The sequence below is a fragment of the Coenobita brevimanus genome, chromosome 47, assembly GCF_032717465.1.
Source record: "Coenobita brevimanus isolate Jiangsu-jjx chromosome 47, ASM3271746v2, whole genome shotgun sequence".
Lineage (NCBI taxonomy): Eukaryota > Metazoa > Arthropoda > Malacostraca > Decapoda > Coenobitidae > Coenobita > Coenobita brevimanus.
The window spans coordinates 26,658,321-26,684,601 of NC_137000.1; the positions used below are offsets into that span (position 1 = coordinate 26,658,321).

Genomic DNA, 26,281 nt, shown 5'->3' on the forward strand with positions numbered 1-26,281 from the left:
GTACACAAACATTCAGGTTGTTGAAGGCAGTCATAAAGAAAGCCTTACACAAAAATGTAACTGAAAAATGTAATCCCTGCGTTGACATGAAAATTGCAGTGGACGCGCCGTTGTCACTCAAAATACCTGTAGTTTTGAGGCAGTTATCAGTGAAGGCAAACCGTCACAATCTCTTCGCTGAATTCAGTAACGACAGATTCCACAATAATTACCACTTGCTTCTCGTCTTTCTAAAGTCACTTTGCTGTGATTGCATTCATTTTCTAATTTACACTCACACGCACACATATAAACGATATTTACAGGAATATTTGCACAGTTTGAAGAAACACGAACACTTATTTCAGTGTGAAGTATTTACATTTGAGGTTCATGGAGACGAATGCAGAATCATTTGTCTGGTTCGTTATGTTTGCATAATTGCTGGGTAGCTGTCTCCTCCTTCCTTCCGATTGATGAAGGTAGTTTGTAAACAGTATGACGTCATTTCCAGTATGTCCGCATTCTGGTTGGCAGGGAAGAGCGTACACAGATGACGTCACTGATTCACTACCCAGCCACAATATATCCACATTGCTTGATATAACATTTACTCAAGTCACCTGTATGTATTCGGCAGTGTTTAGGATTACGTGAGGAACGTATATACTCGTCATTTCAGGTGCTCCGTTAAAACTCCTCATCCTCTTCCCCCATCAATGTAGTATCAGCCTTGTAGTTCTTCCTGATACATGAGATCAAAAGAAAATCCCAAGTTCATTATTAAGTAAGGAAGGAAACGACACTCCTTGAAACGAGTCTCCTTCAGTACTACAAGTTTCGTTCTGAACATTATGGAAAGGACTTTGTGAGGACTGTTTCATATTGATTTTTAACTCTTTAGCCTACTGAATGGAGGTGATATTGTCCTAGGTATATAATTCACAGAGTTTCGGCTAATTTTCAGCTAATACTGTTTCGACCTCAAATTCACCTAGACAAACCACGGCAACCCAACATCAGCGGAGTGAACAAGTCAGCAGTTTTTCTACGTCAAAACACTTGCGGATCCAGTATTTCCACAACGAACAAGATAATGAAGGAGTAAACCGAAGGGGTAATGAAAGTGTAGCAGAAAAACCACAGACCTGTTTACCTTTCTTTACGGCAGAAAGTCAACCACACGACATGAAATGAGAATAGGCAGTGCTGGTTTCAACATGGCAGTTAGCAGCTGGTATGTAAAGATATGGAGCAAATACACTGGTTCCCTGCGCCAGGAGCGAGGATCTTATGTTACCTGCGAAATTTTTATAGACGCCAGGGAACAAGGCGGAAATACCCAGTGGGCATCACGAATGCTTTGACAGTCTACAGTAGATTGCGGTTCTGACTTACTATCCTTAACTCAAAGATCCGTTACAATAAATTTAGTTGGGTTAATATCTACACTTTCTTCAACAGTCTAATCAGATAATGAGTTTTACCATCCATAATTAATAATGCAAAGATATACAGTAGTAAGACACCTGGTTATAACCAGCCACTCAAAGAACAACTTTGCAAAAGTATAGCTCACAGTTCCTACAAACATAAATGTTTCTGAACAACAACACACAGACTGTCACCGTCGCCCATTGACGGTTGTAATATTAATAGGAACTTAATATTAAGATCACACACATTTATGCCACACGCTATTAAATGCCATCTGAGTGAAGAACAAAAAGTTAGACACTGGGACGTGAGATAATATTCCTACAAGCGTATTTGGCAGTGAGGAACCTGTACTCAGCGTCGATGATGGAGGAACTTCATAAAACTGAAATTTCATTGACTGAGAATAGCAGATTAATACTATGAAAAATGAAGATGAAGATTAAGAAGGAGTGGGAATTGGAAGAAAAATGTTTTTAATCTTCTCACGACTCATATTCGTTCCTTTTGATAGTCAAGGAGTGAACCTTGTCGAACAAAGTTCTCCCAAAAGAATCCCATGACTTATTGTTACTAGCCATTTGAAGGAGACATTTGAGATGCCCCACACAAGTTTCAAGACAACCTGAAATAAGTAAACAAAACCCCGCTTCACACCGGCATCTGACAACACGCGCACACACAACTCCGATTCACTAAGTCACATGTCGGAAGCCACACGTCATTCAGAGGTCCCTTTGTCGCCCCCTGTTTCTAAAGTCTCACGAACTGGACACAAAAGTCTTATTCAAATGTTGAACTTAAAAAAAATCGGACTGGGTCAGTTCCAACTGTTTACCCAGGTACCAGTACTTTCTCCACCGTTTCCCTCCACAAACATGTGAAAACAATAATTAAGTTCACTCAGACAGACTCGTGGAATACCAGATTTCTTGATATTTGTTCAGTCAAGACTCTTCTGTTCCACGAGCTCGAGAGAATCAAGTTATTAATGTATGGGCGTCGAGGATGATTGTCTTCTGCATTGCACCGTACACCGCTTCTCCCTCCGTATCTGCGCTGAGTCAGACAGGTGGGGCTCAGACAGGTGAAGCAGGGACAGGTGTAACATTGGAGACTCTTGGCCAGGCAACCTCACGACGGACCTACTGCCCACGCCGTTGGGTAAGGTCAGGTGCAAGGAGGTTGAGGCGCTCGGTACTTCTTGCTGGACTTCCTCAGGGGCTGCTGCAAGGAGATACAGGGAGGATGAAGTGAGGCCTCGGGGACTTATAACGATTTGGACCGTGTTGTTGGGGAACTTAATAGTTTATAGTGGGTCCTGTGTAAGGTAATGTTAATTCATTGACGCTTGGCCTTTCATTGAAGTGGTATTGAAGGACGAAACTTTACCAGTGAAAAGTTGACACACAATTTGGTTAGACTGAACTCCGTGAATTCCTAAGTGAATGGGAATAACATCATCATAACTTAGTTTTCCTTCATCACATGAGGTGGGTGATCCAGATTAAGGCTGTGAATCAGAGCTGGGGTCTTTAGATCCATATGCCAACACAAACACTAGAAATTAGTGTCAGTTGAAGAATTTTCTGTTACCTAAGAAAATATTTCGTTAGGCTGGAACCTTTAAGTTTTTATTTCCATAAGTGGCAGGATTTATAGCCATTTTGCCATGTGGTTCTATATTATCTGTATTACTGCTGATCCAGTTTTTTAACGCTTTCCAGGTTAGTAACGTTTAGTGACAGCAATTTTTTCTTTTTTACACCAACACAAACGTTTAGACACTCATGTAAAAAAATTAAGGGGAAATCATTTGTGCCAGCATATTTACAAATCATTTAGTGTTTTTAAAGTTTTGGTTAAGTGCACCAGTTTCAATATGAGTTTGACTTCCAGTGCCCGCATGACTGCTGGCGGTGCAGCGTTAAACGGCTAGCAGTTACTTTCATACCGTCTCCAAACAGCGCCATAACCTAATGAGATCTTGCTAAGCGAAACATGTTGGAACCTTGCCCGAAGCCAGAAATATAAATGATTAATTGAGGTGGATTAGACCACTTTTGGCTGTACATGTGTTACAGAGAAAAGCAAACAGCAACAGACCTGTTGGTCCCTCGCGTTGTGGTGAGGAGTGCCCGGCTCTCATCTACTATTTTGACTCTTATATTAACAGCTGGCATTTATCTTATGACTCTTTTAGTAACCGTTGGAATTGTAGTTCGGGTTTCACCATGTTTTCCCTTTACGAATACTTTCCTTTAACTTCTTGAGTCACAGGACGTATTTTATATTTTCTTTCGGCTACTGTCCGAACGGTGGTGGGGGTCGTAGAACCTCCCCATGTCAGATATTAAACTCATAGTGGGTATCGGACTAATCACCCTTGTACATTCGATAGGTGTAAGAAAGAAGCTACTGCCTGGCTGCTGTGTTGATTTTAGGAATGACCTCTTTGAATGAAGTGGCTGGAATCACAACCCTTACTGAGAGACTGATAATAAGTTGAAACTAAACATGGTATAGTTTAAGCATAAGTCATCGCCCTCTTGTCCTTTGAGTGGCGGAAATAGCAGCGGCTGTAACACTAAACAAGCAAGTGAGCACATGAAACCCTGTACCCAAGCTGCTCGAGGTGTGTGTGCTTGCAGGCAGTCTTAGTTTCATCCGGACGCCTCGTATTTCTGGCCAGACGGTAATTGGAGGTTGCGAGACGTGGGAGACTTAGGTAAATCGCATCCCAGTGCTGGTTTGTCGCACGCCCCCCGAATTACCACATCAGAGCGCCCTCCTCCAGCCACGCCCACGCCCACACCTCTCCACTACGCACGATTCATTGATTCTAATCCCGAGAAATACCTCCTTCGTTATTTATGAGAGCTTATGCTTATTAAATGCAGAGGTGTCATTAAGGCAGGTAAGCCCTTTGATTTTCAGATTGAGACGATTTTTTAAATACATGACATGGGAAAAACTCATACATTTAAGCTGAATAAAATCGTCTGGAATCAGCAAGAACGAAATAAAAAGAAAACTAGGTCACCATATTGAAAGAAACGTTATCATGTGAACAGGTAGATTTATGTGGATTTTATATATTTTTTGCACAGATATGCATATTCGTATTGGCAAGTGTTTTTTTTTTAATTATTATTTTTTTGACTGTCCAAGCGAGCGTTTTCATCATGTGATTTAAGCGTCGTTGCGTAACCTTAATCACAGAGTAATGAGTGTCGGGGTATAATTAGCGCACGATAATTAAAACTACGCAATTGCCCGGTGCCTGATTAATTATATGTGTCTATTTAGAGCTGAATTGCATTAACATATCGTAATTACTGTTGGTCTGTTTTTGGGTCACTTGTATGTTGAGTTTTTATTTATCATTCATCATCAGTTGAATTTTTATTAATGTTATCATCGTCGTCGTTGTTATCGTTATCATCATCATCATCATAATCATCATCATCATCGTAGTCGTCGTCGTCGTCATCACATCATCATCATCATCATCATCATCATCATCATCATCGCCATCGTCATCATCATCATCATCATCATCGCCATCGTCATCATCATCATCATCATCATCATATTATTATTATTATTATTATTATTATTATTATTATTATTATTATTATTATTATTATTGCTGCTAAGTATTAGTATTACTACTACTACTACTGCAACTACAGTTTCTATTATTTTCATTATTTTGTCTGCAGTTGATGTTTTTATTAGTAAGCCATGCCACTTTAAGCATCCAGTTTGTCACATTTAGCACTACAGAAAGCTAGGATCATCTCCATTAACCCCTTCGATACGATAATGTCCCTTCTTATTATTTTATTATTTTTTTTCCTGCTGCTTCCCACGAAATTATTGAACTTAGGAAAGACATGTCCATCTCTTAAGTCTCCCCTACGCTGAATAAAATCGCTTTGGCAGTTGCAGGATTAAAACAAGAGTGACAGATTGAAAGGGTTAAGGTTATACCACTAATCCCATGCAAGACGTTGGTTAAGAAAGCTCCATAACACCTTTTCTTAAGCGATTTATTTATTACACCTTCCCGTCTTCTGTGGTACATACATCCTTCCATTATCGCCTTATTCTGCGTCAGTAACGTATAAAAGGATATGTAATCAGCCATAAAAATAAATCACTAAGGAAGAGGTGTTAGGGAGCTTTCTTAACCAACGAAAATACCAGCCAGAGGGAGTAACGGAGGGAGAGGGGGGGTTCAGAAGGGAGTGGGCGAGAAGAGGTAGCGTGGGTGTAGTTAATGCGGGCAGGAAGACGTGAGAGAGAGAGAGAGAGAGAAAGAGAGAGAGAGAGACGAAACAGTAACTTTTGCAGATGCGTGCAGGAGGAGGAAGTTGGAAAGAAACTCTAAATACAGAGGTGTTTGTGTGACTGGAGAAAACGAGAAGAAGGTAGATGAAATAAAAGGGGAAGCATAACGATAAGAATGAAATATGATCTGGAAGGGAGAGGAAGGGAGGGAGAAAAAGGGAGGAAGTGTGGCCTAATGAAGGGAGAAATGTAAGAAAAAAAAAAAAAAAGGCAGGAAACAGAGCAGGGAGGGGGGGAAAGAGAAGGGAAAGGGAGGCAAACTGATGTAAGGGAGAGAGTAAAGTTTGCAAGAGGGGAGGAAGGAAGGAGGAGGAACAGAAGAGAAACAGGAATAGTGGATGGAACGAAGGAGAGAGAGAGAGAGAGAGAGGGGGGGGGAGGGTAAGAGAAGTCAGCATGCAGAGGACATAACAGAGGTGAGCAGCCCATTCTCTCTCTCTCTCTCTCTCTCTCTCTCTCTCTCTCTCTCTCTCACACACACACACACACACACACATGCAGATGTTTTCAGGTTCATGCATACATGTGCGTGGTTCAGACATAATTACATCAGCATTTTAGCATTCACATAAATACGTACATACATATATACATTCATAGATTTATAGATTCGTGCCTGAATATTCACATGCATACCTTCAGTCTTTCAGTACGAATACCTCTTATCACACACACACACACACACACACACACCAGAAAATATTAAGCTTTTTTGTTTTTTTACTCACAAACTTAGAGAGTGTTGTAAAGAGATGGACGCATGCTGAGTCAAGTGTTAGCACCTAGCGGATGTAGCGCTTCTGAAACAAACAAACAAACATATCAGATACTGTTACCCTGGCTTGCTCTTCGTGTTCCTCTCCTTCGCTCCTTCCTCCTCTACCGTCCTTTCCACTCCTCCTCATCTCCTGCTGTCCGTACACTCCTTTAGGTGTTATCCTATTCTTCTCTTGTCACCTTTCCACTTCTTTCATTTAGTTTCCTCTGTTTTAGCCTTTTCCATTCCACGCCTTTTCCTTTTATGCTTTTCCCCCCTTCTCCTTATACATCATCTTCAGTATACAGTATATTTCCCTCTAACAATTCGTATCTCTTTCTCCTATTCTCTCCTTCAGTTTATCCTTTGCTTTTCACTCACTCTGCTATCCCCTGCTTCAGTTCCTTTTGTTTTCAGCTCTCCTTTTCTACTTGTCGCCTCTTCCTTCGTTTTCTTTCAGCCTTTTCATGTTCCTCTCCTTTCCTCCCTATCACTCTTGTCCTGTCAAATTTTACTTCTTGCTATAATTATTTTTCTGATTAATTTTCATGGTGTTTGTCATTATCTCACTTTCTCCTGTACCCATATTTGACATGCCCTTTCCCTTCTCCTGTACTCCTTACCTCACAGCCTTTTTTTTTTTTTTTTTTTTTTTTTTTAATACTATTTCTGTTTCATGTCCTTACTGGTAGTGGCATTACAGATTTTTTATATATATATATATATATATATATATATATATATATATATGTGTGTGTGTGTGTGTGTGTGTGTGTGTGTGTGTTTCTAGTTTAACAAGTTTAAGAAGTTGATGTTAAAGATATAACCACTGAATATCGAGACACAGTATGTCTCAGCTTCAATTAATTTTATTTGCTGGGATTATACTACGACATTTATTCGTGTATTATGCTACGTCATTTGTCATTACGCCGTTAAGACCAGTACTGCCAACTTATAAAGGCTAGGAAGGCCGGCGGTAGTTTTTAGGACATTTGGCATCATTTAGGCAGTGGTACTATTTTCATATTAAATCGCAGTATTTTGCTGGTCCACTGTCATGAGTCATTACTTGCATTTTCTTGATATATTATAGTTCCTTAATGGTTGTCAAAGTGAGTTAGTTACATAATTCTGGCTTACCTGTTCATTGTGGTTGTATGTGGCTGGATTTTGAGTTTCTTTTACATACAGTATTAGACGCGTAATTGATTTTTAATGGACAAATATTATCTTCATTTGCTACAAGAATTATATTATCATAGTTTATTTTTTATCACCATCAACCTAACCCAGCTTCACACTGTCGTACATTGGGCGGGTTAGATCAAGAAAAAGGAGTTGGATCAAGAAACAGGAAAGGACACTCAAAGCTACCATCAGAGAGTCTGGTGAAGTGAGTCCTACATTCATTCACTCAGCACCCACACCATCACAATTCCCGTCTCCATCCAAACCTACTCTGTACTTCATCTTATTAAGTCACTTTCACCTGTAATGTAGGGCTCATCTGTGGACTGTGAAATCATGCGTCTCTCCATCCATCCATCCATCTGTCTCTCTCCCCTATCAATTTTCCTGCATGCTCGTCTTTAACAGATTCACTCCGATGACTTATTTTTATATTATTATTATTATTATTGAGGCTGCGGAGAGTATTTCAAACGCTTATTTAAGTATTTCCTGTGTAATCTGAGTTACGTGACATTAACAAGATCAGTAGGATTCGTTCACTGCAGTTTTCAGCCAGTGTATAATCCCTCTGTGTTTATTATTTACTATTTGACCATCAGATTCTTTCACTAACTTTAATAACGTGGAGATGGTCATTTATATATGCAACATCGAGTCGAGTACTCAAATTTTAAATCATATTTTGAGGAATCATGATATTTGAAGAATGATATCGACAGTAGAAAGCTGGTATCACATTAAGTCTTTACCTTAAAATTAATATTCTAATCTACGTCTGCATTTTGAGAGCACTAAATATAGCCACGTACTAAGCATATTCTACACACTAGCTCTCTCTCTCTCTCTCTCTCTCTCTCTCTCTCTCTCTGCACCTACGTCTTCTATATTCTCAGCATTTAGTACAGGATTTGACTCTGAATTGTGATTTTGCACCCAGGATAAGCTAAAACCCCTTCAGTTATTACCCTTTTCATTAGATTGTGCTGCCATGATGCGGTTAGTGAAGCCTTTGTGAGTTAAAGCTAATACATGCTTGGTTGTCGGGTGCTTTACTGAGTTACTACGTTGCCTTATCATCTACGCCTGCGATGAAGTATGTGAAGAGACTGCATACGTAAGAATGGTTTCACACACATTCTCTCTCTCTCTCTCTCTCTCTCTCTCTCTCTCTCTCTCTCTCTCTCTCTCTCTCCTAGCTTGAGAGGATGATTATTATTCCCCGCCGCACACTGTCTGTCTGTGTAAAGCCACACTCCCGATCCCCATAGCCTAGGTCAGATTTAGAGTGGTTTTATTTTTATTTATCTTATATGTCCTCCCCCGCCTGCCATGTAACGGCCCACGCACCGCCTTACCCATCACCTTCACCCGAGCGGCTTTTCCGGCAACTTTTCCCTGGCAAATTCAGTGACGCTTTCCCGGCAACTTTAAGCAGATGCGGCTACATGAGTTTTAACAGTTGCCAGAATCCCGAAAAAGTTGCCAGAACCTCCCCTAAAGTAGCCGCCAAGATTGAGTTGCCTGGGGAAATGTTGCCAGAGACATTGCTCGTGTGGCACCGCTTAACATTCGCCTTAGAAGTGGACGCACCCTATAAAGAGGTTTCTGAATTACAGGGCCATATTCTAGGTTACCACAGGAGGCTTTATTGGACCTCTTCCATTGCAGTCTAGTTAATGTATTACCACCTTACATTGTTTGGTGTGTTTTTTACCCTTGTACTATCGACTTAGCATCAGTAACACTCAGGATGATAGTGAGGCGTCCTGTCCAGAAAGAAGTCGTTTGGGAAGACTTAAATTACTACCACTTCTGCAGTCTGGATACACTCTGCCCCCACTTCCCTTACCTCATAGACCTTGCAGAACACGCAGAGGCAAAAGTAATATAATCCATTTGGTTGGGAATATGAAGTGCAAGAAGTCGCTGTGAATATCTGATGAATATTTACCTCACAAATGATGTCATTATTTTTATTATAGGAAGTTTCAGACGATTTTTTTAAATGTGGCGAGACTTTTCTTGCCTGACGTGGTGGACAGAGCATAAGTAACTCCCTTCTCTGCTAGGCTTCTCTGCTACACTGAATAAAATCGTCAGGTGGTAGCGGGAAGATAGCAGAAAGTGCGTCTTGGAGCTGAAGGGGTTAACTGAACATTATGGCAGAGAGAGAGAGAGAGAGAGAGAGAGAGAGAGAGAGAGAGAGTATGCTTTAGACTGAAAACAAATCGAGATGAAGTAAGCAAAAGTGCGCCCCAAGAGAAATTAAACTCATTACCACTTAACAAGACAAAAGCCGTCAGTTCCTTTCTTTTCTGTCTTTATCCTTGTGCTTCTTTCATCTCTGTTTATCTTCATTTTTCTCTTACTGTTTATCTCTTTATCTTCTTTCTGCTTCTCTCTTCTCAAGTCTTAACCATCTCTTTCTGTGCCGTCTTTCGTCATTCTTTTCTTTCTCTTCGTCTGTGTCTTGTTACCGTCCTTTTCCGCCAGTCCTTTTGTCTTTCTCCCACTCTTCTTTCATTTCTCAATAGTCCCATTCGTCTCGCTATGTCTGTTTCGTTATTTCCACCCATTTCCATTTACTCCAGCCCTCGTCATCCCTTTTTTTCTCATTTTATCCATCTTCTAATTGTCCTTTACCATCATCACCATGACAACCTTTACCATCATTATCATATTCCCTCCCCCCCTTCCACTAGCTTCCATGCCTTACCACCATCATCATCATCATCATCACCTTTACCATTACCTTGACTACTAATACACCTACACCATCATTATCATTTTCCCACCACGCCAACACCTCACCACCACCACCACCACAACCACCACCACCACCAGCCCCAAACTTGCCCCTTCTAAGTTAGCAGCAAGTTAAGCAGGAGTAAGCCACAACTTTCTGGCATGTGTGTGTTGATAGAGAGGAGGTGAGGCGGAGCATGGAAGGGGTAAGACTCTATGTATGCTGTTATTATCTAGTCGCTGTTGTTATTGCTGTTATTCTGGTATTTGGAGGTTCATGCCATCCACTCACTTGATGTAGTGCTGACTCCAGATGACAACACAGTGACAAGGTAGATGGTTTCCAGTAACGTAGGTGTGAGGGTCAGATAGATAGACAGGAGCGATAGGAAAGGCTTATCATTCTTACAAGCCAGAAAATAACAAGTCTACCAACATAATGACATCTTTCTGGCCTTTGCTTTCCCCAGACGATGTTATCCGCTTAAGGGAAGGCTTCTACTACTGCAAAGGCCGCCCATTGATATACGTATACAGCAAATTACATTATACAACGAGACTAAATGTGGAAAAAAACTCGATATAGACTTTAAATGTGGAAAAAAGCTTGATATAGACTTTAAATGTGGAAAAAAAAGCTTGACATAGACTTTAAATGTGGAAACAAGCTTGACATAGACTTTAAATGCGGAAAAAAGCTTGACATAGACTTTAAATGTGGAAAACCTGACATAGACTTTAAATGTGGAAAAAAGCTTGACATAGACTTTAAATGTGGAAAAAAGCTTGACATAGACTTTAAATGTGGAAAAAAGCTTGACATAGACTTTAAATGTGGAGAAAAGATTGACATAGCCTTGACGTATAAGATGATAATTTTTTCATTTCATTCTTGCCACCGCCGGGCGAGTTTATTCATCTTAAGGGGCTTTGCAGAAGGGGGTTAATGGAGGCTGTTTCTTGTCTCCACAGCATCATCATCATCTTCCCCATCATTATCATCATCACACATAATCTTTATCATCCTTATCACCATTATGATCATCATCATCAAACATAATTTACATCATCACTAGGAGTATCTGCTTCTTTATCATGATCATCACCACCACCAATACCCTAGTTCCCACTAAAAAAAAAAAAAAAGTACTACTGACCCCACATACAAAATACAGCATAAGCACAGCAAATTAATGAAAGCAACAAAAACATGCACATAAAAGTAGTAAAAAAAAAAAAAAAAAAGTACTGAACGTTGCCTTGCGAAAATCTTACCCTACATTACGCCCAGTAGGCCACTCACCTTGTACGCTAGGGAGGCCGAAGAGAAGGCGTCCGTGATGTTGTACTGTCGTGTGGGAGAGTGGAGGTCATAGAGAGAGCCCCATGCGTCACTAGAGAGAGAGAGAGAATGTGAGAGAAATGCGAGGGTCGGACGTGAGAGACAGAGATATGAGATGGTGTGTGTGGGGGTGGAGGGATGGGGTGTTGTGTTGGGGGGGGTGTTGTGTGTGTGTGTGTGTGTGTGTGTGTGTGTGTGTGTGTGAGAGAGAGAGAGAGAGAGAGAGAGAGAGGACGTGAGGTTGAGACGAATGCGGTTGGTAAATGTGAGGAAAAAGAGGAATAGGGTTTGAATGAGAAAAAATGCAGTCAGTGAAAGAACTGGTAAAGAAAGAGAGCGACGTTGAGAGGGAGAGTTAAGGAGAGGGAGTGAATATGAGAGAAGAGTGTATAGTCGATGAGAGGGGAAAAATAATAAAGAGGGAAGCCTAAGTGAAGGAAAATGGATAGCTGAGAGTGAAGGGGGAGGTGGCGTGAAGTAATATGAAACAGGATTTAAAGGAAATGAGTTGGAGAAAAGAGCAGAAAATGAGTGAGGATGTGGACGAAATCGCAGATCGGATTTCAGTGCACACTCCTCTTCACTAGTAATAACTGTAATCGACCTAGTGTTTAATATCATCATCATCATTATCATTACTACCACCAGCATTATCATCATTATCATCATAAGCCAAGGATAAGCCAGATATTTGCGTCAGAGTTTGAATAGCACTTGCACTCGAGTGAAATTAAAATCTGAATGGCACTTGTACCGAAAATACATGTTTTCCTGACAGACAAACCCTACCAATAGAACACCTTCCCCCGGCACCAGCACATGACATTTGCTGGTATCTGACACCAGCCCATGACACCCCTCCCTGACACTTGTCCATGACACCTGCCCTTGCCTGTTGCCTAGGACATCTGTCCCAGGCACTTACTCCTGACACTTGACACCTGCCTCCGACAAATGTCCATGGCACATGCTCCTGGCACCTGTCCCTGACACCAGTTTGTATAACACCTGCCCCTGACACCTACTTGTATAACACTTGCCCCTGACACCTGTCCATGGCTCATGCTTCTGAAACTTGCTCTTGACACCTACTCCTGACTCCTACATCCTAAACTCTTAATCCGGACACCTGCTCATGACACTTGCTTCTGACACCAGCCCCCTCACACCTTCCTCAGACACTTGCCCTGGTACTAGCCCTGGACACCTACTCTTGTTACCAGCACCTCACACTAGTCCCTCACACCTGCCGTCACACCAATCCTTGACACCTGACCCTTCCAACTGCCCCATACACTAGTCCCTCATACTAGCCCCTGACACCTTCCCTGACTGCCTTACCTGGACGTGTACATGGAGACTGGTCGCTGTCGGCTGGTACTCCTGTCCCGGTACCGTACCCCACCTGGCAAAAGAGGCGCAGGTCAGAGGTCGTAGATGGTCATAAGGCAGGGTGATCTCAAGGTAGGGTGGTCATAGGGTAGGGTGATTTCAAGGTAGGGTGGTCATGAGAAAGGACTGTTATAAGATAGGATAGTGAAAAGGCAGGTAATGAATGCAAAACCTATGAGGATCGATAATTAACAAATGCAGCATAACATTTTTTTTTTTTTTTGGTCAATGAAACATGTCATTACGAACAAAATTCATCTTGCTTCCAGTTTCTATTTTGTTCGTATAAATATTCCCATTATTATCATTATCCCCTTTAAAAATAGTATGATAGTTATTTCCTCTACCTTTATCAGTTTTTCCACTGATTTATAATTTTTTCGAAGGTTATGGGCCTTTCCTCTTGCGCCATCTCAGTGCGATTTTTTCCTTCATTTTTTTTTTTTTTTTACCCACTAATTGACTTGTTTTTCGTAAGGGTTTCCAAGATGATTTTTTTTGTGTGTGTTGGTAGTTTGAAGGTTGTAGGTCTTCTGTGCGCTGCATATTATTTTAGTTAATGATTTTGTGAAACAGCCGATATGCATAAAGATGTTAACTAATGGGTAGGATCACTCACTCATATTGCTCAGAAAAGGCCCAGCGATATAAACAGGGCGAGGAACTACACGAGGGCACAGGATCTTAGTCATCAGAATGTAATGTGATCCTGTGCTGAGCGACGGATCTGAGAATGGATAAAATAGGAACGCTGAAATCTGGGAAAAGAAGACACTCCTTGTAACGTGACACCGAACTGGGTTGACGGACGAGAAAAAAAAAATGTGGAAAACCTTGGTTGAAAAGGCCTCTCTGACTCAAAATATTTCGACAACGTAGCAAACGTAATTTTTAACTATTATAAATATTTGTAAATTGTCAACCACCTTTACGTAATTAATGTACTTAACGAAATTCCTCCGTGACGCTACCTACTCCTCTATGACGTGCACAGTAGAAACCAAACAGTACTTGCAATTGCTTTCACGGATTATTCATCCCTCTGTAAAGTAAATCCCTTTGGATGACTAAAGAGGGCATGAAACTGGTAGGCATGAAATAATTGAAGTTCTTTGAGTACCCAAGGACAGTGTATGGTCAGCGAGGGTCGTTTGAAAAGAGCTGCAGCCTCATTCCTTCTTGACATTGTGAAAAAGTTTGTGCTGTACGGTGAAGAAAAGAAAATATTAATGAACGGGGACTCTGGGGTAGGAGAGCTAGGATCGCTGCTCAACAGGCTAAAGAAATGCCAGTTTACACATAAGAGTATGGACATTCAGGAAAAAGCTGTTTGTAAGGAGTAAAGAGTAAAAATCGGTACAGGAAAAAGGAAGAATCAAACAAGGGGAAAATTATAAGCTCGAAGGACATCAGAGGACGGGGATGCAGGGAGATAGGGAAGGGAGGGTAGGTGGAGGGAGAAGGGGCCAAGACAGGGCGAGGAATATAGGGTGGGATTCACAAACTTAAGATCAATTTCTCGTCGTAATTAAGATTTGTTCCCGCAGGAGGGACAAGGAAAGGACACTCCAGAAGCTTGCTGCGTCTGTTCATCGTCCTGCAGAAACATATCCAGATTACGACACGGAATTGATACTGCTTTTTTTCTCTCTCTCTCGAATCCGGACGCATATTACAAAGGCGAAGTCGGCAGAGGAAAAAAAAAAAAAAAGTAATTGAAGGGTTGCAGAGGTAAAATAGAGGTCAGAGGGGAGGAGGGGAGTAGGGAGAGGGAGGTAAAACAAGTTCTTAACCCCTTCATTACGATGACGTCTTTTTCCCACTCCACCTCTTGCACCAGGAGAAAGACAAGGCCACGCCGTAGTCCAAGCGGAAGAGGAGGAAGAGGAAAACGTTCGAAACGAAAACGTTGCCTAGGAACTGTTAACAGGAAACAAGTTTAGGACTAACTGTGGTGTTGTTTACGTTTGCTGTGGGCCTCTAAATTTTGTAAAGTATCCTGCTGTGGAGTAGGGCTGCAGAGATTTGCTGCGGCTGTTAGTTAATTCTTGCTTCCTCCAGACGATTTACAGGTATATGGTTAGGAGAGCACCCTGGTGAGGAGTATGTTCATGAGCCCAATATGCAACCCCTCCATTCCGGTCTCTCTTAAGCTAAATGAAACCGTCTAAAGATAGCAAAAATAGAATATAAAGTATACCATCGTTGTGAAGGGGTTAATTCAGTCAGGAAGTGCCGGTAACCAATCTCCACACAAATTCAGAATCATTTACCATCTTGGAACGGAGCTTGAATGAGGCTGATTTGAGAGAGGCTGTTCTGTCCAGCCTCACTGACAGCCGTGGCTGTACTCTTTACACTACCTCTATCTACTTCTCCCTCCACCACACCATTATCTGACTCCCCTCCGTCGGGTCCTGCAAGAAGAGTTGGATCACGGTGGATAGTGTGGTGGAAATGGCAAGGGGGTTTGTAGGGGTGCCGATGATGATGATGGATTGTGATCATCAGGTATGCTACACTAAGCCCAACTAAAGCGAGAACAGCTTACACAAAGACACCAAAGAATATAAAGCAAATATAAAGCGTAAAATACAATCAGCACTAGAGTGTTGTTTTTTGCAGTATTCGTTAATGGTGAGGCTGTCACAAATTAAAGTTGATGGTAGTAAGTGCAATATTTTAATTAAAATATTAATATTTTATATACTTGGAGACCATAATAATGGTTAAAATAACGGTTAATATGACCATTTAAGGTTTTGATTTTTCTGTTGTGATTGTGAGGTTAAATGCGTATACTATGAGGAGTGAAAAAGTTTGATGCGAGTGGATGAGGGGATGACGTGGCGACGAGTCTGAGGAACAGAGGTTAGAGAGAAAAATGGGAAGTACTCAACACCCAGTAGGAAAGGAGAAATATTACGGGAGGACGGTAATGTAAAAGAGTACTCGTATATCAAGATGATGCAAACGTTGTTTAGAACAGGAAAGCGATTGTGTTCTTATTAGCAACATATGAAGTCTGGTTAGTAACATCAGAGAAAGATCAGTGGATAGATTTTCCAAAAAGAATCACGGTGGAAGGGACCAGAAGGCACTGTGGAGTCTCTTACTGGAAGAAACAGAAACGAAGAGCATAAATGTCAATGAAGTCTAACGGCGAGTAATTATGACACTGACGGATGAAATTGTCAGCGTTATCATATTACCAAACGATAAATTTAAAGCTATTATTGTGTGAAACAGAAATCTCATGGAAGAAATGGACATAACTCCTACGACACAGGGTAGGGAGGGATTATGTATGGGATTTCCTTTCTCCTGTGATGCATAACCCAGAAGAGGTCAACGACCCACTGGAAACAGTTATGATTATGATGACAATAGATGCAGACCTATGAGAGTGAGAACTAAAACTGATGGTAAGGAAAAAGCTGTGTTGTTTGTGTGTTCTTACCGTAGTATGATGATCCTGCCGCTGATGAAGACGCTGATGCCCTGGACCTCACATCATCTCGCACCATGTTGATGTGTGAGGACCACCCATGACCCGACGTGAACCCGCTTGAGAGGAGGTTGCTGTTGCTGCCGCTCCATGCCAGGTTGCTGGTGCTGCCACTCCACCCACTGGTCGAGTAAGACGACGAAGACTCAACACTGTTGCTGTGCACGAACTCTCGGGAGCTCCAGCGGCGGGCAATGCTGCTGGGGCTGTAGTATGACGACCGCGTCCTCGTTGATGTCTCCTTGATGCTGTTGGTTCTCTCCAAACGTCGGCTGATCCAGTTGCTCTCGCTTTTGTGGAAGATCCGGTCATCCATAACGGAGTGTGATCTAGAGTTGAGTTACCAAGGAGAATCAGTACGCGAACTGCTTAGGTTGAAAGATAAGTAACAGTTCACCTGCATATGAGCGTACATCGTTAAGTAAGTTCGTATGTGACACGTAGATGTCTGGAAAATAAATTTAATACCAGGAAGTTTAGCAAGAGGGTGCAGTTAAAGTAATTCAGCGGCAGTTACAAAAGTACCATACATATAACGATTATTATGTATTAGTATATTCTGTGAGCAATGTTTTTTTTATTACAGAAGATGAATAGAGGAAGGAAAAACAAAGTGAATAAAAAAATCCATACAGACAATACAGTACGTCATCCACATGACCTACCTCTCCATTCTGCACCGGTCGGGTGAGACACTGGCCCTCTGGCGATCTGGATGCTTACGGGAGGAGTCCCTTGTGGTCTCTTCAGCCTGAGGAGGCGGGGGAGCTGGACCCTTTTTGTGGCGGGCGGGGACTGGGCTCTTGTGTCCCGACTTAGAGCTCTTTGAGTCGGAGTCATGGCCTTTTGTGTCTGATCGAGAACACTTGGCCTCTGATTTAGAGTGCTTTGATTCTGATCGTGGGTTTTTGGTTTCTGGTTTAGGGCTTTTGGTCTCTGGTCGTGAGTTCTTTGAGTCTGGTCGAGGGCTTTTTGTTTCAGGTCGAGAATTTTTTTTATCTGGTCGAGGGCTTTTGGTCTCTGGTCGTGCGTTCTTTGGCTCTGGCCGTGGACTTTTAGTTTCTGGTCGAGAAGCCTTTGATTCTGATTGCTGGCTCCTTCTGTCTGGCTTAGGACTTCTAGTTTCTGATCTAGATGCCGTAGACTCTGGCTGAGTGTTTCTAATCTCTCTACGCGGGCTGTTGCTCTTCTGCGTGGCGGGCTGGTCCACGGGCGCGGCGGGACGGGTCCTTGTCGGAGGAGGAGAGGTGGGACGGGCTGTTGGGGGTGGAGAGGTGTGGCGGGCTGTTGAGGTTGGAGGGGATGTAGGTCGGGCTGAGGGTGGAGGTGGGGATGTGGGGCGGGCTGAGGGAGGTGGAGGGGATGTTGGACGGGCTGATGGGGGTGGGGGAGAAGTGGGGCGGGTTGAGGGTGGAGGTGGAGATTTGGGACGGGTGGAGGGAGGTGGAGGGGATGTGGGGCGGGCCGAGGGTGGAGATGGAGAAGTGGGGCGGGCTGATGGCGGAGGGGGTGAAGTTGGCCGAAGGAATGGTGGCCAGTATGTAGCCTCACACATGGTCTGTTAAGGAAGGAGGGTGAGATTAGAGGAAAAAGGAAGAAAAGTACTTGGAAGTGAGAATTGAAATATCAGTCCAGTTTCTTGTAAATTAAATCCTACTTTTAAATGGTATATAGAATATCATAAAGTATACCAACGTGTATACATTTACGTAAGTTGAACTCACATCTTGGCTTAACATACAGTATCACACATTAAACTACTTCGTCTCAAGTTATCTCCCTTGAGCTGAATAAAAACGCGTGACGGTTCTCAGAAAATAATATTAAGTACGTCCTAGGGGAACTGTTAATATGGCAGACAGAGTGCCAGTGCTCAGATGGTTTCGCCGGTAGTAATCTTGTTAAATTTTGTTTTTTCGAAAAGACTCCATGAACCCCTTTAGAACGATTTATTTTTATAGATATTCTTGCTATTGCTAGACAGTTTTATTCATCTTATGAAAGACCAGTTGAAGCAAACGAGTTAAGGAAGTTTAAGTACCATATTATGCTATGCAGGATAGATGTATCTTTGTACTGAAAGGATTATTGTTGTGGCCCCTGGCTCATCGGAATGTGAACCCTGGCGATTACAGGCTGAAGCTGGCCCTCTCCTGCAGTCCTCCGTGTTGATTTTGGGGAACAGTGATGGAGTTGATGGACGTTTGTATACCCGTGCAGCGGGCTATACGCTTTTGGTTAGATTAAGTTCCGTCAGGTGTGGTTTGAATCAGCCTCACCATTGAAAATGAGAGTAAATATGTTAGGGAATCAGCAGGCTGTGTACATTATCAGGAAACGGACATTATGTAAATTACGATCTCATGGTCTCAAATCTTGTTGGAGGTCATCGTGACACACGTTTCTTTTATATATAATTTGAATTTCAGCGTGCATTCCCCTTATGCATCACAGTTGTAGCATTCTGCTTATGAGACACGTAATGAAAAAGTGAAATATTATTGTTACAGGATATGTTTAAAATCATCATAAAAGAAACCCTCCCAGTTCAGCAAGAAGTCTTTTTAAGAAGAAAAATTTGTTGCATAAAATATGTACCAAACGCTTAATATTATCCACTGTGTTTATTCTTAGGTCAGATGAAAAATTTTCCTATTTTTTAGCGTAAAGGTAAAAATCCTTCCTTCTGCCTTCGTTTCATATAATATCCCTATCCATCTTTACTGCAAACTTGACTTCCTTCATACCTGATGGCTTTGAAACTTCTCCGGACTGAAGACTTTCTTGCAGAACTCGCAGGGTATGAGTTCCTCCAATTCCTTCTGTGTGTACCCGTTCATCATGGGTTTGCTGTCGAACTTCAGGTACCCGTTCACCTGAGGCGCCTTACTTGCTGGGGCGGAGTCATTCTGGCTGCTGGAGTTGTTAGGCTTTGAAGTAGTTTGAGATGGTTCGTGGCCGTTCATGTAGGTGTAAGGGATGGTGACTGGCTTCTGGGATGTAGACAGTAGGGAGGATATTGTAGGTGCTGAAGGCGGGATGTTGGGTGGTGTCTGTGGGGGTGGAGGTGCGCGGTATTTCTTAGGGTTCCTTATGAAGATTTGCTCGACACGGTCTGAGGTTGAGCCTGACTGCTGTAGAGTCTCTTGGTTCTGTGGTGTAGAGTCTTGCTTTTGTGGGGCAGAGTCCTGTTTCTGTGGTGCTGACTCATGCTTCTGTGATGCTGATTCTTGTTTCTGTGACTGCGACTCCTGCTGCTTCTGTGTTTGCTGCTGTGACTCCTGCTTAGACTGTTGTGTTGTATTGGATGCAGTAGATGTGGGTGGGTCAGGGGCAGGGCGTGGGGAATCAGGGGCAGGCTGAGCGGGCAGGAGTGAGGCGGACAGGCTGGTGGTGACAGGCTGTGCCGGAGTATCCTCGTCAGCACCAGTGTCCTCCAGTGGGGCAGTGTTGGAGCGCACATACCCACGGCGAGGAGACCCAGTTGCAGAAATGTTTCGCCATGAGAAAATAGCAGACGACAAGAGACGCCCCTTGCGAGGCCTCATGTAAGGGGCATCCTCGTCCTCCATATCCAGCTCCAGGTCGGTGGTGGGCGTGTCGGGCAGCGTGGGGTCCCTGTTGGGCATGTGAGTGGGCACAGGCGAGGCAGAGCTACTGCTGCTGACGGAGCCACTGCTGGTGGAGCTGCTGGGCGCAGGGCTGACGCTGAAGGGACGGTTAGCGTTGAGCATCTGGCTGGGCGACACCACGGCAACGGGTGGCTGGTCCACAATAGTGATGGTGGTGGTTGGGGGTCCCGGGGGCGGGCTCAGTGTCGGGCTTCTCCGTCTGGAGCTAAGAGCAGGGCTCCTGCTGCCGCTGTCAGGGGTTTTGGGGGGCATAGCTGATGGTGCAGGACTGGGGGCCGTCGTCTTCTTGGCTGGTGGGGTACAGACGGGCGTGGGAGTTTTAGTGGTAGGGACCCGTGGCGCTGGAGAGGAGGACCCCGAGCTACTAGTGGCAGAGGGACTGACGGAGGACACTCGGCCGATGGGCGAGGCAGTGGTCCTTGTAGGTGAGGTGAGGGTAGGTGTGGGTGAGGTGGGTGTGGTTGAGGTGGCGCGGTGGGCGAGGCGAGATGTGCGTGGCAGCTGGGTTTCGTTGTGCTCACAGCTGGTCTGGTGACGCATCAGATCACGCTCAGGGAACACCTCCTCGCAGAACTCGCATGGCAGCAGCACAGGTGCCTCACGACGCACAGGGGGCTGTGGCAGGAGAGAGAGAAAGAAAAACAGTAGTACACGAGGAGACTGTGGAGGGGACAGGGGGCGAGAGAAGAGAAGGACAGTAGAGGAGGACATACAATGGAGAGAGAGCATGAGGTAGGAAGTATGCTGTGTAGGGAGAGATGTGAGGCAAGGAAGAAAGACCTATGTATTTAGTGGCTAAGGACGATAGGTAACATGTGTGAGAACAGATAAAAGATAGTCAAAGAGCTGAACAGTCAGGCACTGGAGGAAGAAAGATAAGAGATCACGTATTTATGAGTCCAGAATGTATTTTGTCAGTTACCTGGGCCTCAGTGGACGGGCGGTTAAGTCTTGTCCAGTGTCGAATAGATTAAAAAGCCAACTTACTGTGTCCTCCTTGAACGACACCCTCTTCTTCAGACCCGTGTTCTTGGGTCTGGCCCCTGTGCTGAGGACGCTGCTGCTGCTGCTGTTGTTGCTGCTGCTGGTGCCTGCGTTAGAGTCACTCGAGGACTTGCTGATGGGGGTGCTCCTGCTTGAGGAGGTGGAGGAGGAGGAGGAGGTGTGGGTGGTCCTCGGGAAGGCTGGAGGGCGGCGGGAGCTACGGCGGGAGGAGGTTGGGGAATCGTCTGTATCGCTGCTGCTGCTGTCCGACGAACTGCCGGTATCCTGTAGGGAACGGGAGAGAGAAGAGAATGTACGTCGTGTTGTGCGTTATTGGTTTTGAAAGAGAGAGAGAGAGAATGTGTGTGTGTGTGTGTGTGTGTGTGTGTGTGTGTGTGTGTGTGTGTTCAGACTCACTGTAAACCGAGATATTCTTTTGCATTTCCTTTTCAGTGTCATGTGTCGACTGACCTCGATACTTAGGGCAGTAAAACACGCTTATCTAATTGAGGTTAGTTTTCATCCCAACGAACCGTGCCAAGCTTGATTCACTCCTACTAACCCACCTTCAGTTAGTTCTGCACCATCCCAGTACCCATGCTGCCACACCTCTAACCTGTGCCAACTCACCTTAAATCCTTAAATAACCCAGTACCTAACCTGTCCCAGCCTAACCTTATCTTATCGTACCTATAGGCATTCATAATCCAGCCCAGCTGATTTACCCTGTCATCTACAGTCTCTACGAAATGTAACCTAAGCCATCCTGTCCTAACCTAACCAATTGTTCCTAACCTAACATAACTAAGCCTAGCCGCAGTAGTCTCAGGTCCGTATTATTTCAGCTCATCGGAGTCCACACTGTCACCACTGTCTCTGTCTTGTATGGCTGGACCCAACACAACTTAACCTGCTCTTATGTAACCGTGATCCACTTAATTCTCTTACATACCCGACCCTAGCTTAAGCCATCTCAAACCACTCTTACCCTAACCTAAGCTACACCGTATAATTACACGTACCGCGCGTTCAGGCATGGAAACGGACCGCCTGAAGGATGGCCTCACGTGCTTGCGGTTGAACTCAGCGGGAGGGAGGTCGTCTTCGGCCTTAGCCAGCTGAAAGGCCAACCAGCGGTCGTACTCCTCCTGGGTAGCGTTCCTGGGAGGCCTTCCGCTCTTCACACCTGAGGGAGACCACTGTGGCATTATTGTGGAGTTGTTGCTCTCTCTCTCTCTCTCTCTCTCTCATTCTAAAATTTATCTGTCAGCAATATCTCTGTTGTTAGGCGCCCTGTTCCAGCGTTCATCATGGTTTGGGACACACACACACACACACACACACACACACACACACACACACACACACACACACACACACACACACACACACACACACACACACACACACACACACACACACACACACACACACACACACACACACACACACACACACACACACACACACACACACACACACACACACACACACACACACACACACACACACACACACACACACACACACACACACACACACACACACACACACACACACACACACACACACACACACACACACACACACACACACACACACACACACACACACACACACACACACACACACACACACACACACACACACACACACACACACACACACACACACACACACACACACACACACACACACACACACACACACACACACACACACACACACACACACACACACACACACACACACACACACACACACACACACACACACACACACACACACACACACACACACACACACACACACACACACACACACACACACACACACACACACACACACACACACACACACACACACACACACACACACACACACACACACACACACACACACACACACACACACACACACACACACACACACACACACACACACACACACACACACACACACACACACACACACACACACACACACACACACACACACACACACACACCACTCGACACTACTCCCATGCACCACTTATGACCTGTGAACCTAGTACCACTCAGGCTCTCGATATTTGCAGGAAAAAGACTGGAGGAACATTTGTCTTATTAGTATTAATGCAGTTTATATCATGTTAATCTTTTTTCATCTTTTTTTTTTTTTTGGGGGGGGAGGGGGCATTATTGTGTCTCCGTTCTGACTGGTAACGCATTAAAGGAATAAAATTAGGGGACATTATTTAACCAACAAAAAATCGTGGTGCCACATTGATGTTACCAGCACACTCTGGGAGGTGGAAATTACTGGTGACTTACTTTCAACGCGTGAAGAGATGGACGATGAGGATGACGAGTTTGAGGAGGAATAATTGGAGGAGGAGGTCGGGCTGGAGAGGGAGGTGCGGGTCGGGGACGTCTCCAGCGCCAGGGAGGTGGGCCTTCGAGGTCGAGCGCCGTTGGAATAAGAGGACGAGTAGGAGGAGGAGGAAGAGGTAGTGGTAGTGGTGGTAGCAGCGGAAGCAGTGGTGGTAAAGGTTTTGGAGGAGGAGGCGGTGGTGGTGGTTGAGGCTTTAGAGGTGTTGGAGGATGTGGTGGTGGAGGAGGAGGTGCTAGAACTGGAGGTTTTGGAGGAGGGAGTGCTGGAAGAGGAGGAGGTGATGTTGGAGGCGGAGGTGGATCTGCCAGTGCCGGCGGTTGTAGTGGCGTCATCTGTGGATCTGCTCCTGATGGCGGAGGGAGTGGAGGCGGATCTGGTGTAGGAGGTGCTAGAGGTGGTAGTGGTGGAGGCCTTGGAGGTGGAGGAGATGTTGCCCTGTGTGGAACTGGTGGTGGTGGTTGTGGTCGAGGAGGAGGAAGAGGAAGAAGTTTTTGAGGTGGAGGTCTTGGAGGAGGAGCAGCAGCAGTCGTCATCTTCCTTGTCAGAGTCCCTGCATGAGTCTTGGCATGAGGTGGAGCAGGTGGAAGTGGTGGAGGTGGTGGAGGTGGAGTAGGGGGTGTAAGAGGGTGGAGTGTGGGTGTTGGAGGGGCGTTGGTAGCGGTAGGAAGTGGAGGAGGTGCGGGAGGACAGCAGGGCGTTCACCATGTCTGCAAGAAAGTAAACAAAGCCAGTGTTTACCATGAGGACATAACAACAGAAGAATGGTATAGGTCGCAAAACATCCCATTCTCAAATAGCAAACCAATAGTGAATCAGTTATCTCCCCAAGTGACCTTTTTTTAATCGGTAGGCCTAACTGTTCTAACTAATTAGCTAAAAGAACATTAAGTGTCGTATTGTCATCAGGTTGAGATACAGAGAAAGGTCAATAGGTGTTATATTCTTTTGGGGAAAGAAGAAAATCAAAGACATCAATATTTATTAAAAACTTTAGGGGTGCTGTTGGAAAGTTAAACCGACGAACGTCATCTGATTTCAGGAGGTTCTCTGGCACTAGTTAATTTTCAGTTTGGTATGGTAAATATTCCCCTCTTTGATAAGGATTTTAAAAAAATTATAATTATTAACACTGAAAAGGATATTCGGGTGAGATATGGAAAACAGTCGCAGTGGAAAATATGCCATAGTGAGCCTCCATAACAGGCAAGAATACGGTCCAAGGATAAGATTATTTGCACAGGAAGATAATCATAGTATCTGAACACCTATTTTGATTAATTATTTATCAAACACAGTGTGCATTGGCAAGTCTATCACTGCATCATACAGTTCAAAATAATTAAGTATAGCGATAAAGAGGGATTGTGAGCAAGCGTGATACCGTTGATACTGTACAATTTTTTTTAACAACACTTTATGAATTATATGCCGTAAATGTTGCTGATACTGTGCTGGCAGTTTTCGAAGCAATTATCCAGAGTGCTTTCAGTTTCTCAATTCTTGAAACAATTTACCGTGATGAAATTTCAAAACTGACACCTGTTGATCTGATGCAAGTGTTATTGAAGCGTGAACTGCAGTATACTTCCTCGTGTGTTTCATTTCTGTAGATGTGACATGATTCTTCATTTTATATGCTTTCACTATTACACTTTATCTTACTCTATGGTTTTACGCTGCTTTTACGCATCATTTTTCACTATGCTCCCTTATTGTGAAGTGTTACTCATGTTGTTTATTCATTTTTTTTTCCACTTCTCTTGCACTCACAGTTTACTCTGTTGTCGTGAAGTGCTTGTGGATTTGTTTGCTGTTTATGTTTGTTTCTGAGTTTTTACCGCCCTTCTCACATCCTTTTTCTTTACTGCACCATTTACACTGTTTACATTTTACCCTGAAATGTGTTGGATTTTTTTTCTCATGCCTCTTAAACTTAACACCTGTCACATTCCTACCGTCCTATAGGCGTGGGTGGTGTGCTGGACTGGGGTGAGAGTTTGTGTTTGTTAATGCGTGTTTATCATATTTGTAGCATTCACTATTTGCTCAATTTCTTATACTTACCTCTCTCTCACTATTTACACGATTTACAACACACCATTTCCCATTTTACCTCACATTCACCATTTACACATTTACACCACCATTGTACTCCTCACACCCTCTGTTGACACGATTTACACTACACCATTTCGTCCTTTACTTCACATTCACTATTTACGCGATTTACACAACACCATTTCGTCATTTACTTCACACTTACTATTTACGCGATTTTCACTACCGTTATACTCCCCACACTCCCCATTTAAGCGATTTACACTACTCCATTTCTTATTTTACTTCTGGAACCTCACCATCATAGTCTTGGGTAGTGTGGTGGACGAGGCGCCGTGAGGAGGACGAGGGCGAGGTGTAGGAGAAGGTGGTGCGGCCGGGGACGCTGTGGCTGCGGGTGTTCTTCTTGCGCGGCTTGTTCACGTAGTTCTTGATGATGTCCTCCTCGCGGCAGAACCTGGAACCACAGAGGGAGGAGGCAGGCATTAGCACCACGCTCACCTACAGCCTTCTGTCCAGTC

The 26,281-nt window shown here is 43.9% G+C and overlaps 1 protein-coding gene across 1 annotated transcript in view; it reads right to left on the reverse strand.

The window, feature by feature from the left end:
• Positions 1-2,586: 2,586 nt before the first annotated feature.
• The window catches only part of LOC145399132 (uncharacterized), a 150,705-nt gene continuing 127,010 nt past the window's right edge, over positions 2,587-26,281 (reverse strand). Inside the window, exons 8-20 of the mRNA XM_080271871.1 lie at positions 26,060-26,217; positions 23,665-24,409; positions 22,349-22,502; positions 21,330-21,611; positions 20,022-20,957; positions 19,458-19,898; positions 18,206-18,268; positions 17,376-17,533; positions 16,663-17,039; positions 15,476-15,619; positions 13,152-13,215; positions 11,772-11,862; positions 2,587-2,643 (exon numbers count right to left, since the gene is read on the reverse strand). Coding sequence (XP_080127997.1) covers positions 2,587-2,643; positions 11,772-11,862; positions 13,152-13,215; positions 15,476-15,619; positions 16,663-17,039; positions 17,376-17,533; positions 18,206-18,268; positions 19,458-19,898; positions 20,022-20,957; positions 21,330-21,611; positions 22,349-22,502; positions 23,665-24,409; positions 26,060-26,217 — 3,670 coding nt within the window. The remainder of the gene's footprint in view (positions 2,644-11,771; positions 11,863-13,151; positions 13,216-15,475; positions 15,620-16,662; positions 17,040-17,375; positions 17,534-18,205; positions 18,269-19,457; positions 19,899-20,021; positions 20,958-21,329; positions 21,612-22,348; positions 22,503-23,664; positions 24,410-26,059; positions 26,218-26,281) is intronic.